The 12,803-nt window shown below is 37.8% G+C and overlaps 3 protein-coding genes across 11 annotated transcripts; 2 read left to right on the top strand and 1 right to left on the bottom strand.

Annotated features, from left to right (window-relative positions):
• The first annotated feature begins 4,070 nt into the window (after positions 1 to 4,070).
• On the top strand, positions 4,071 to 5,716 carry LOC140036772 (mitochondrial import receptor subunit TOM6 homolog). Its single transcript, XM_072079401.1, has 2 exons — positions 4,071 to 4,377; positions 5,539 to 5,716. Exon 1 carries the CDS (start codon positions 4,191 to 4,193, stop codon positions 4,353 to 4,355), a length of 165 nt encoding a protein of 54 aa, XP_071935502.1. The 5' UTR covers positions 4,071 to 4,190; the 3' UTR covers positions 4,356 to 4,377; positions 5,539 to 5,716.
• A 1,172-nt stretch (positions 5,717 to 6,888) lies between these two features.
• LOC140004157 (uncharacterized) lies at positions 6,889 to 11,723 on the bottom strand. Of its 9 annotated transcripts, none has more exons than XM_072079395.1 (5): positions 9,908 to 11,723; positions 9,404 to 9,769; positions 9,164 to 9,242; positions 8,564 to 8,756; positions 6,889 to 8,471 (listed from the first exon to the last, which is right to left on the bottom strand). In XM_072079395.1, the coding sequence occupies exon 1, from the start codon at positions 11,694 to 11,696 to the stop codon at positions 10,080 to 10,082; it is 1,617 nt and encodes a 538-aa protein (XP_071935496.1). In that variant the 5' UTR covers positions 11,697 to 11,723; the 3' UTR covers positions 6,889 to 8,471; positions 8,564 to 8,756; positions 9,164 to 9,242; positions 9,404 to 9,769; positions 9,908 to 10,079. The 9 variants fall into 9 exon arrangements, with proteins under 9 accessions (XP_071935496.1, XP_071935498.1, XP_071935493.1 ...); XM_072079397.1 differs by having other exon boundaries at positions 8,564 to 8,750; XM_072079392.1 differs by lacking the exon at positions 9,404 to 9,769.
• LOC113731342 (CASP-like protein 5C1) lies at positions 7,740 to 9,043 on the top strand. The gene is made up of 3 exons (XM_027256556.2): positions 7,740 to 7,876; positions 8,326 to 8,458; positions 8,547 to 9,043. Exons 1-3 carry the CDS (start codon positions 7,740 to 7,742, stop codon positions 8,739 to 8,741), a joined length of 465 nt encoding a protein of 154 aa, XP_027112357.2. The 3' UTR covers positions 8,742 to 9,043.
• Positions 11,724 to 12,803: the final 1,080 nt, after the last annotated feature.

Here is a 12,803-nt window from a genome sequence, read left to right as displayed (position 1 = left end):
GAAGATTGGACTAAATTCGTCAAAGTAAAACACAAGTAGCTTTGAGGAATTTTTGGGATCTAAGCTCTACCATACTCTCATATGATCTACTCCAAAAGTACACTGTAGCTCTGACCATGGATATATCCGTACCTTTAGTCAAGCAGGGTTTATCTCTTCGAGCTCTCATTAACTTCCTTGCTGTGAGAAAAAAAAAATTACGTAGGTTTTTGTTTTGGGGGTTAAATAACACGAGCTTATTTATTTAGGGATAATTTCAGAAATCTCAGGAGAGAGATTTCTGACACTTGCACTGACATCCCATGGGGTTTAAAAATTTCACTGACCACCTTTGCTTTGGTAACAATTCAGTCCAAATAGAAGTAAAATATTATTCATGAGTAAGATGATATTTTTATTCCATGAATGCCCTCTTGGTCCTTGTATCAGTAGGAGATTGAAAGTTTAGAGGATGTATATGCAATTCAGAAAATTTCAAGCACGCAATGCTTTAACAACAATAGCAACAGGTACCTGCAAGTTTCAATCGCTAGATTAAGTGTATATAAACATCACAACTGCATTTACACCCTCAAGATTATGATTGTGAGCAGCAAGAGTTTGGGTGTAAAAAAAGTCATTGTTTTTTGCTGCATTTAAAGTTCATAGTGAAAAAGGTTGAAATGATTGCAAGTTATTAAAAGGTTGAAATGATTAGGAAAATTGAGGGGGTACAAATGTAATTCAAGAATTTTCAAGCACTATATGGAAACATAAGCAATGCTTTAACAACATTAGCAAGTGTACATAAACATCAAAACTACCTACAAGTTATTTTTGATTTAGAAGCAAGTGTACATAAACATCAAAGCTGCATCTACACCCTCAAAACTATGATTGCGAGCAGCAAGAGTTTAGGTTTATATAAAGTTATTGTTTTGTGCTGCATTTAGAGTTCATAATGAAAACATTTAGCAGAAATTATGGTCTCTTCAAGCCATAGGGGGGAATTATGGAATTCACCCACATCTTTCAACAACAAAATATAACTTTTACTTGACACAAGATTCAGAACAACACACTGACATTTACTTCAACTCTTAATATTTTTCTATCATCTCTTCCTCATCGTATAAATTTATACATAACAACAGGACGCATGAAGTATAGGAATTTAGCTTTATTTACAACTCAAAAATCTACTGTTCAAGCAAGGCAGTTTATAATGTATCATAGATAACATACTAATTTTCTTGAAACTGATTAACAAGAACATTTTGTAATAGTAGGCTAAGATGAAAAGGAAATTCGTACCCTGATTTATACTTTAAATCACCTTCACTCCCCAACAGATGAACAACATCTTCACTTTGTTTCCATTTTCTTCTTCTTTTTCCTTTGTTTTTTTCTTCTTCTCTATTTCTTCCCTTCTAATTATATGGCTACAATATCAGAGACTTGTTCGTTCATCCTTGTCAAATCCAATCATTCACAAAAATAGCGCCAAATTTCTTCATCAATTGGCACCTTTCTGTAATTGAGTTTTAATCAGATTAATTAGACATCAAAATTATGTTATTCTAGTTAAATGTAATTAACTAATTTGGATGCATTTGTTCCCCAATTTTACATTATTTATTAGTCCTAGTTTCATAGAACAGTGTGATAATTTCAACTATCATGATGCAAGTAAAGGGTCCTAAATCACTGGCAAGAGACGTGAAATTTTTAAAACCTCGAGTAGTGTTACTAGAAAGCTCAACGGAGGTTTGTGAAATTATCCCATTTATTTACGTCTATATTACTCAGTATCAAAAGTCCCAACGCTTTCATCCTCATCTCACCTAACAACAAAGGGAATTATTCCAAAGTATATGAATGTGTTTAAAATTTATGTCTGGTGTAAAAGCTGTCAAAGTGGTGGTACTTCCTTCACTTGATTGCATTACTCGATTTGGCTTGTAATTTCGAAGTAAATCACTTGGTACACCAATTAAATCAATTCTCCCTCTCTCTCTTGGGGGTTCTGTTCTGAGCAAATGATTGTTTTGTTATTCAACATGATTCAATGTTCAAGTGCGTTTATCACCTTCGCCTAGCAAAGCTGACGCCTGACCATTGTCCTTCGCTACTTTTCTTCTTCATCCCTGTGGGATGGTTCTGACTTTTGAGCGATGCACCCCAAAATGACTAGTTCAGGGTATTAATATATGACCCTTGTAACTTCAAGACTTCCACGGTCAACTACTGAAAATATCTATGGCATTGGTGATTGGTTAGAGCTTGGTGCCAAACTGCCAATAGGAGCATGGGATTGATTGACCACAAGTTCCTAAAATTGGTAAGCTCGGGGCAAAACTGCTGAGGGATGCCAAGGGGATTGATCTCGACTTTTTGGGATGTACGATTTGGTCCTCCAATTGAATGCACAAGCTTGCCTCCATGGTAGGGAGGTGAAGTGAGCTATCTCATCATTGCCAGTAAAATATCGGAGTTAGGACCAGTTCATTGAATCGATCGGCTAATCCCGAGAGACACAATGTCGTTCAGCATCCGGTTTTGTATAATAGTAAGGCTTCAACATCCTAAACTGTAGTTCTTCAATTTTCTTTTTTAATTTTTCCCGTGATAAAAACTTAAGCCCTCTTCAATAACCTAGTTCAGTATTTAAATTTAATGGATTCAGATCTTAATATGTTCAAACGCGTTTTGTAACAAAAACTTAATTATCTGAATTAATTAATTGACACTGAATTTTCTAGACAAAACTTGTTTCCAAATATAAGTGATAAGATATTCATTGATTACTGAATGTCATATACACTCAAATGTATTTAATTTAATATTTAACAATTCAATAATTTGATGGATTCAAATTTCAGATTTCAGTTTTATCAAATGCATCCTTAGTCTCACAAAAAATCCTGAGCATAATGTGAGATTAGAGGTGCCAAAATGGATGATTCAGATGGATTATAACTGAATAATGGATATTATTGGATCAACCTAGTTATACCAGTTTAAATAAATGGGTCCACTTATACCCATTTAATAAATGGGTATGTGTATATATACCCAATTACCCATTTATGAGTCATTTAAAATGTTACTTATTTTTTTAATTTTTTCATATGTTGTTTGATAAAAATAATAGTATTTTATTGTTATTACATTGATAAGAAATTCAAATTTATTTGCTTAACATTCACTAAAAGTTGAGATTAAATTTATAATTATTTTTAAATGCATATAAATAGATAAGTCGAGTCAAACCACTATCCACCGATTAAATGGGTTTAATTAGATATACCCATTTAGATCCATTCAAATTGAATGTGTCGATTATTGGTGAGCGAGTTTGGACATATCAACGCAATTAGGTTGTGATTGACATATTTACGTGAGACCGATATGGCTGTGAGATATCCAAGAAAAATCCGACTGATTATCATCATTCCCAAGTTGGATTGAGCCCTAATAACAAAGAAACATCTACAAAATATACAGCACAAAGTGAGAGGCTTACTATTTGTTATTAACACTCAGTGATCACTTTTTTAAATTTTCAAGTGTGGCAGTAATACACAGCGGTTAATGACTGAGTTTCCTTTTGTGCCATTAGTTGTAAGGTTATAATGGTCCCAAAAAAGACTAAAAGGAAATCCTAAAATTTAATCCAGTTATCAAAACATTGAGCGTGATTTAAGACACTCTATTAGTATTCCTATTCTGGATTTCTGTAGCCAGGTTGCCCTCCTCATGGGTCATCCCTTTTAAACTTCAAGTACCTCTATGGGCAGTGTGGATTTTCCTTCATTAAGCGAAAAAAAAAGGGAAAAAAAAAATAAAACCTCTCCTAAAGATGCACGGTTTGGACAGCGTTGTCAGCCTGATTGGAACTTCTTCAGTGGAATTGGACGTATCGGCCGACACCATTCCTCCCATTTATTGTTTGGGTTGGAAGACATGGACCATTATATCACAATTGCTGGTTCATGTACATCGAATGGGCGCCTGAGCATGAACTCATGTGGACGTTATACTGGGCCCAAGCCCAGCCCTAAGTGTTCTTCCCCTCCAAAGGCCACATAACCAATGGGCGGAAAGAGGAGATCTAGGGTTTTAAATAGGGGTTATGAATGAACTGGTGTCGCATTATATTTCTCTTAGATTGATTGTTGAAGAAAAAGAGCAGAGATCGATTTGCAAAGATGTTTCCAGGAATGTTTATTAAGAAACCAGACAAAGCAGAGGCTTTGAAGCAGCTCAAGTCCCACGTCGCCATGTTCGGAGCTTGGGTCGTTGTCATTCGAATAACCCCTTACGTCCTCCACTACTTCTCCGGTGATAGGGATGAGCTGAGCCTCGATTTTTAATTTCTCGTCTCTTTTGTCTCAGGTATTTTACGGTTTCATCTGAATTTGAAGTTGTAAATATAGTTCTTCTTGTGGGCTGGCTCCCCCCCTCCCCCCGCCCCCCCCTTTCTTCCCCAACAAACACTCAAAAAAAATTAAAATCTGGTCTGATTTCAGAGCAATTTGCCAATAATTTATGGTTGGTTAATTGCCTTTTTGGGTATTAGGGATGTCAGTTTTCTGTAGCAACGAGATGTGGATTCTATTCGTTGAGATTTCCTTTTGCAAAAATTATTCAAACTTTCGGGGTGGGTGAAATTTTGTGATTGGCATTGTGAGCATGTAATGTGATGTGTAAGCTGTCGTTTCATAATCCTAAGAAGTTGAATCGGTCATCTCGTGTTGAGAGAACATTTACCTGTGTCTTTACAGCGTTTGATTTATCTCTGAAATTGGTTCCAATCGCGAAGAGTAGGCCATGATTATTTTCGTCAATACATTTTTGGGGCGGTACTATGTTTCTCGTATTCGTCAAGGGTGTACAGAGTTTGATTGCCAGACTGGCTTTGAAAGAAAACAGGGTGCTCAAAAGTTGATACTGAGATTATAGGTTAAGCATTTGCCCTAGATTAGTACTTCTGATAGTCATTCTGTCTTGGTTAATTATATCGAATTTAGTTGTAGGAATACTTCTTGTTATAAACACCTGTTAGTTTCTTCTCTTGGTAGGAGTATCAAAATGGACCAGGAATTTAATCAGTTAGAACATCATACAACATAGTGATTGCAGATTGCTCCCATGAGTTTTCCTTTTGTCAGATCATACATCCCATTATTGGAACAAAATTTCTTTCCTATTATGTCATTGGACTATCAGGATGCTGTTAAGCTCCCTGAACATGGCATAATTTTGTTACAAGGGTAACACAAACCCTCTCTCTCCCCCTCCCACAATGTCCCAAATTCTCACTGCATAAATATGCATCAGGTAGTATTTGTAGTACGCTCTTTGGCTAACTGTTTAAGTGGAAAACATTGTTGGTTTGTCCCTGGCAAATTTCTGTTGCTAATCAGTTCCTTGAGCTGTTATATGTAAATTTTCCTGATCTTCCTGTTAATGTAATTTGATCTACTTCTCTGGGGTTTAGCTTGAAACTTTCCTACGTGTGCTGGTATTGATAATCAATTGTTTTGTGCTCTGCAGTTGATCTCAGAGTGGAGAATTGCCGAGTGAAGAGCAGCCCTTGGTTTTTATGCATTTTTCTTTATTAACTTCCCCAGATCAATTGTCTTCTGGACTTCAAATTAAGAATTATGAGCTTAGCACATACTCTGGTGTACTAGTTATATGATAAAAAATTTGATGATGCTTTTCTGGTTCACTTTTATAGTATAGTAAATATGCATTGAGATTGAGGTGCTCTTTTGGTTTTGTTGCTTTTGGAGATTGTTTCACGTAGTTTTTCAAGGGTATCATCCAAAACTGAGGGCTGGACAGGGGGGCAGGCAGTTGGCTTTGGTTTTGCACAAACTTATTTGATTGTATTATAAACACATTTTTCAATTATCATTTTTTCTCACATACATAACATCATAAAAGTGTTCAGAAAAGTGTTAACAGTATTTTCTTTTCAAAAAATGATCCCAAATAATCCCTATCTAAACACATAAAGCACGTGGGATTGAATGTAATATTCTTTTCTTTAATTAAATTGGTTACAAGTGGCTGGCTTAGACCTTCAAGTTTATTGAATGTTCATTCAGTCATTCATGTCTTAGTTGACTTGAATTTGTGGTGTTCCTGGCATCGTATGTTAGTGGTGAAAGTGACGTACTGCCCTGCTTCTGCAGCATGTCGTTTTTAGAATTTTGTTTCGAACCTCTTTGGTATATTCAATGAAGGGAAGAACAATCAAAGTGATTGATTTTTTTAAAACTTTTGAATATTCAAATTGAAAATGGATTATTACAGTTAAAACATTTGTTTGAGACGCTATGCGTACGAAGTAAAAAAAAAGTAATTGGGAAATGGTTTTGGAGGTTATTTCAAAAATTTTTCCAGTCGTCTCTCGAATGCAAGCGTATTAAGCGATTTGCCTTCTTTTGAAGTGGCAGTAGATTTACTGCCCTAGTCAGCTGATGCCAACCTTTTTGGTTTAGTCTTTCGGCAATTGAGAATTTGAATAGCTAGAGGCAAAAGACTGCCCCGTAACGATACAAAAACTCTGTCGTGAAATTGGACAGTTCACACAAACACCAAACTATGAAATTCTTTGCTGCAACTGAAAATGCAAATTGCAATAAAGAATTTGAAGCAGCAGGAAACTAAGGATAATTGCTATATGACGATACACCATATGATATGATGGATGTTTTCGAAGAACTCGTCCCAAAAACGAAGAACTTCCGTGAAGCTTTACGTGTGCATATAGGTGGGGGGGAAATTTTTTTTTTCCAAGAGTAATTATATATGTTCCCTCCTGCATTTGTAAACTGCCCCTTCCCGTTTGCAATGTCGGCAGAGAGAGAGAGAGCCAAGAAGAGCAACTTTCGCTGGTCCACAAATCCAGAGACAGTTCATTCATTCTTGTGTATTTATACACATCTTTCGTACAATTTTTGAAGGAAAAAAAAAATCTCTTAGTACAAAAAACACCTACTACTAGTAGTTGAAAGTGAAAAGAAAAAAAGGACGAAACTCCTGACAAGAGGGTGAGGAAATCCAAGAGTCAAATCCAACAGAAACAGGGCGTTGGCTCGTCCGTTGGAAAAACATTTTCACTCACCAAAATTGACTTTAAGAAGAAACACACACTTCACTTGATTAATCTAAACTCCACCTGAGATGAGAAGTAATAAGTCAGAAACTCCTCCTCCTAACTACTACTAATAGTTTAAGCTACCTTTTCCTTGCGTCAAAGAGGAGTTCTCTGGAGAGAGAGAGAGAGCCGAAAAACGGCAGAAGAAGAACTGGAGACATAGACGACAAGTAGTTTCATCCCTCGCATCGCTGGTCGCACAACAGTCTCGCAACCCACGGACTCCTCCTTAATACACACTATCCTTTCCCCAAAAGCAGCGTACATCTCGAAACTCAGAAATCAGAAAGGGCAACATACTGTGAAGCAGATTCCTCAAGGTCTATGCATGTGATTCCCATACTGCTGCACATCACAACTAAATTATCTATCGGAGTTTGATGATGATTTCGCCCAGGCAAAGATTCAAAATTGAATACCCAAGTCACAAGAATGAAGAGCCTGGGAAAGAGGGGAGGTCCCCAACATGATCTATATTCTTCACTGACAGTATCATCATCTCTGTCATCATTTGAAGCTCGCAACTGGGATTTCTATCCCACTCCATGCAACTGCAGCAGCACCAGCAACATCCATTTTTCATCATATGGCCATACAAGACGTTCCAGGGTCCATGGGGACCAGCGCCAGCTTTATTTTGAGATTGGGCCAGGCTATCTTTTCCTCTGCTTCTCTTCTCTCCATGTCTTTGGGAGTCGACTTTTACAGCTATACTGCCTTTTGGTAATTCCTCCTCCATGTTAGTTCTGGTTGAGGCTTGATTCTTTCGAACTGCTATATGATATCTTCTATCTTTGTATGCTTTCTTTTCCTCGCCTGTTCTGGATTTCAAAGGGGAACCAAAAAATAAAATTCATACCCATCAAGAAGTGAACGTTACCTACAAATGAGGAGAACTGTGAAAGGAGGGGGGGGGGGGGGGGGGGGGGAGAGGGAAGGCTGGGGGTGGTTGAGAAAAGAAAGAAGCATTCATCAAGACATTAATCAAGAATAACAGTGTAATGGGGCCAGGATTAAAAACGATGCTTGCAGAAATGGTTTTAATGGAATTAGCAACATAATACAACCACAACTGCATCATATTATTCTTTTTCTTTTTCTGCATTTCTTCCTGTGACTTCCATCCTCTGCTAAAAGCAATATGTTCCTCCTAATTGCATGTGAAATTCCAGTTTCTTGGTAACAGTCATGGGTCTGGTCATTCCATGGAGCTTCACTCTAGCTCTGCTGGATGGATACTCCATACTGGTCCAATGCCCTGTTAAACAGCTGGGGATATTGCTGGTCATTGTTATAGGTGATTGGGTATGATCTGCTCCTAGCATATTCAAAAACATTAAAATGATATATGGCGGTGGTTGTGACAGAGCTAATCCTAGTATCATATGAACAGGTTCTATCAATCCTCACATTGGCAGCAGCTAGCTCAACAGCCGGTATCGTGGATCTCTTGCTCCAGGCTGATGAGTCTTTCTGTCCTCCCCAGTATTGCAGTAGATATCTGATCTCTGCCTTGTTGGCCTTCTTATCTTGGATCTTCTCTCTAGCATCTTCGCTTTTTAATCTTTGGCTACTTCCCTCTCTATGATTTGTATAGCTGGTCCTACCATCAGACATCAACAATTACTGTCTGCAGTAGCATTTGCTACTACTTTTTCTTCCTTGCTATTTTTAGATCTTACAAGTACAGGATTCTGACAAAGTTGACAGTATGTACAGACAAAGCTTCAAGTAAAAGTCATACGACAACTTAAGGCGTTTGATCTTTATTTGATTCATTTGTGCAAGTACAGAAGCATTACTAATGGGTTGAAAGGCCAGACTATGACCAGAATGAACAGTAGAATTTTGCGTTTGTTCTGAAATAAACTTCATTTTATCCTACTGAAATGTATTTCATTTTACCCCACAAAATGTATTTCATTTTGTCTCTGCCAACATTATCCCCGTACATGAGGAAATTGATTAACTGTTGCAGTACAAAATGATCAACAAGAGTAATAAACTGACCAAATTGACAGAATCTTTTTAGTAGGCAAAGTACAACATCCATGGTTCTGATAGGTCTCTTGGTTTGACATTATGCCACCTGCAACCAGAAAATAAGGTCAAATTTAGAAATTAAAAAAAAAAGGTTGACAGAAGCAAATATCAACTGAAAACAAAAGGAATAAAACATAAAATGAACTATTTTACCATTTATAAGATACTTAATAATTACTTCACGACTGATAAAACTGTATCGCTTACCCAGAGCATCATCATTGCTACATCCACAAGAACAAGTGCATGAAAACTCATTTTCATTCCAAGACTTAATAAATGTGTTTAACCTGTGCAAAACCAATGATCTGTAAAGACATGTTTCAGAGTCGGTAATGGTCTGCAAAACCAACTGACGGATACCAATGCAGTGGCAATCTGTTCTCTCTATTAAGATGACCCATGTAAAAGTCCAGAAAGGAAAATGGTTTGAGGGGCATTTTAGCTCATGTCCCTTCCCAGATTTTAACTCTATTGCTAAGCTTGGCAGCATCCACATTACAGCATCGTGAAATACAAAAACCACAAAGACAAGATCATTATCACACAGCAACAGTGAAGCCAACGTTTTGTCTTCAATAGCAAAAGAAGAAAACATTCAGCTAGTTGCATAGCAATGACATGTACCCAATTACATTTTGAAATGAAATTAGAATGCTATTCACCATAACCAAATTGATCAAACTATGTAGTTCAGGAAAATGATATCACCTCTACCAAATTGCAGCCCGTATATTCAGACAAAACAGTTCCAGCAAGTTTCCATTACTGCAGTGCATCACTGCAGTGCACAACCAAAATGTGTGTTCCTGTGCTTGAATTCTGATGTTACTTCAAATCCAGCAAATAATACAAACGAACAAATAGGAAGCACAATCTTCATCTAGCCATTCTGAGTAGGGATTAAAATTGTTAACATTTCTACCCTCAACCTTCGTGCCATCTCCTCATTTCCTTGTTTGACATATCCATCAATGAAAGCACCATAGATCTCTTCATCTAGTTCATGACCATTGCCAATCATCTCTGCCTGAAGCTTCAGAGCTTCTTCCATGCTCCCCACCTGGCACAAGCTCTTAATTAGATACTCAAAGCTCTTCCTTTGAGGGAAGATATTAGGATTCTTTATTGCCATTGTCATTATCTCCAAGGCATCAGAAACCTTGCTACTATCACAAAGTGCCTTTATCATTGCATCAACTGTTGTACCATCAGGCCTAAAGCCCTTCCTACACATATCCTTGTACAACAGGATCGCTGTATCAGCATCCCCAATCTTACAGTACCCGTTTATAAGATGCTCAAATGTAACACAAGTACTCTCGAAGCCACCCAAAGACATTACTCTAAACTTCTCCTCTGCTCTGCCAACCTCTCCAATCTCACAAAACCCACCAATTATAGTATTATATGCCACAATATCATGCTGAAGACCCTCAACCCCCATTTCATCCCACACCCTCTCAGCATCCTTCATTCTCCCATTCTCGCAATATGCTGCCATCAGCACACTATAACTAAATGCATTTGGCACACAATTCATTCCTGCCATTTCCCTCCATATCTCCTCCACCTTTTCCACTAAGCCATCTCTCAAAAACCCAACCATAAGAACATTAAACGTATTCGAGTTGGGACCGGAAACTTTTAACCTTTTACCATTTTCATTCACATTTTTTTCACTAGAACAAAAAATTTCCTTGTACAAATCGTAACCAGCAAAACAGCCCCTACTTTTCGAAACTAACTCAATTAAAGAATTACAAGTGCTGATATTTGGACATATCTTCTTGGACCTTAACATTCTAACTATTTCAGTGGCCTGCTCGATTCTTTTAGACTCTATGCAGGCTTTGACTAATAAATCAAATACAAATGGAGCTGAGTTACAAATCCTATAAGTTCTGATCAAAGTTTGGAAAATTGGAGGTGGGCTTGATAGAGAGGGGTCAGGGAATTTACGAATGGCGGATTGGATTAATTCTTGAGCTTGTGCTTTGAGGTGTGATCGAGAGAGGATGTGAATAATGGTAGCGTAGGAGAAGAGAGAATGACAACAGAGCGAGTGACGGACTGTGAAGAGGAAGAAGTTGTGGGCAAGGTGAGGATTGTTACGGAGTTGGAGGGCTATTTGCGAAAACTGAGATGGAGTGAGGGCTTCGTTGCTTGAGGTAAGAAGAGAGCGGAGGTAAGACCACCGGGATTTTGAGCGGTGGTGCTTCAGGATAGAGATGGCCGTTGAGACAAGATTTTGATCGCATGGTGGTGAAGGACTTGGAGAAGACGAAGAAGGAGAAGAGCTGCTGAAGGAATTCTGTTTGATAAATGAAGATTTAACAAGGGTAGGAGTTTGGAAATGGCGAAAGAGAGCGCCAGATGCAAACTGCAGCTCATTGGGGAATTTCATCGAACAGTTTGCTGTCAAAGTTTCATTTGCGGGAAGAGAAATTCGGAACCGATATGCTTTAGAATGGTTTTGGAGGCCGGTCAAGGCAAACATTCATCGGCGTTGGTTTTGGAATCTGGATTTGGCGGTATCAGTGGCTGGACCATTAGGCCCATCTCTTAAAAAAGTGAAGTGTTTAACAAAGATTGGTCAGGTTGTCCATTGGGAGCCATGGGCCAGATTTTTGACAAGTTTCAAGCCCGCCGAGCGAAAAAATCTCTTGGCCCAGTCCAATAATGATACATGACGTACTTTGACGGTCATATGAAGACAATATGTATATATAAAAAAAAAATAAAAAATCATAATCAAATTGGTGACAAGAGGGAAATCAGGATGAGTAAAATCCCGCCTCATTGGCGAACTAAATACACTCAAATAGGTGTAGAATTCGAGTTCCACCAGTGATATGAGTGCTATATTCATGATCTTGAAAGGCTGCTTTGACCTGAAAATTAGAATTGGAACAACCAAACTTTTTTTTTCTTCTTAAATTCACATGAACATATTTACCAAGAAGTCGCACTCCTTCCTTCCTTCCTTCTTCCATCCTAGAAAAAAAATTTACAAGAAAAATTAACAGATGCATCAGAAATGCATCATTTGATTCTCGTTATATTTATTTGAAAATAAGATGCCAAGTGCATGCAACCAAAAAATGAAAATAAGATGCAAATGCCAATTGGGCTGAGCTTTAGCCCTTTTTTTTTCGACATTATGGGCATCCAAGTTTACGTCTGACTAATTCCATAGCGCCCAAACAGAGCGGATTTAACCGATATCTAAAACAGTAACAACTGGAATTCGAACTAGAGATCTTGAAAAAAAGATTTCGAGCGAAAACCAGTCGAGCTACCCAGCACGGGCAGTTGAGCTTTAGCCTGCCTTGCAACAAATTGAACATGTGCTGTCTGGTATCAAGCTCGCTACCTGAATGAAGCATGTGATAGGGCGCCACGGGTCCATAAAGGCAAATTGAATTATTTAAAGTTGACCAGCTGATCAAGGATTGTGATGCTCAAGAATCACAATAATTCAATTTCCCTTTCTTCCTGCTCATGAAAAGAAAGCAATGTATATATAGGAGATCAGAAAGATGTCATTAAGAAATGGTAATCATGCATGTCTAGCCTGTAGCATTAAAGAGTGCACAAAGAATCC

Source organism: Coffea arabica, chromosome 2e, assembly GCF_036785885.1.
Source record: "Coffea arabica cultivar ET-39 chromosome 2e, Coffea Arabica ET-39 HiFi, whole genome shotgun sequence".
NCBI lineage: Eukaryota > Viridiplantae > Streptophyta > Magnoliopsida > Gentianales > Rubiaceae > Coffea > Coffea arabica.
This window is presented reverse-complemented; position numbering and strand designations above follow the sequence as displayed.

Bases quoted from the DNA above. Each gene is read 5' to 3' on its own strand.
- LOC140036772 (XM_072079401.1), top strand. From the start codon at position 4,191: ATGTTTCCAGGAATGTTTATTAAGAAACCAGACAAAGCAGAGGCTTTG.
- LOC113731342 (XM_027256556.2), top strand. From the start codon at position 7,740: ATGGCCATACAAGACGTTCCAGGGTCCATGGGGACCAGCGCCAGCTTT. The intron at 7,877-8,325 runs GTAATTCCTCCT...GTGAAATTCCAG, and splicing joins TACAGCTATACTGCCTTTTG to TTTCTTGGTAACAGTCATGG. The intron at 8,459-8,546 runs GTATGATCTGCT...TCATATGAACAG, and splicing joins TCATTGTTATAGGTGATTGG to GTTCTATCAATCCTCACATT.
- LOC140004157 (XM_072079395.1), bottom strand. From the start codon at position 11,696: ATGTTTGCCTTGACCGGCCTCCAAAACCATTCTAAAGCATATCGGTTC.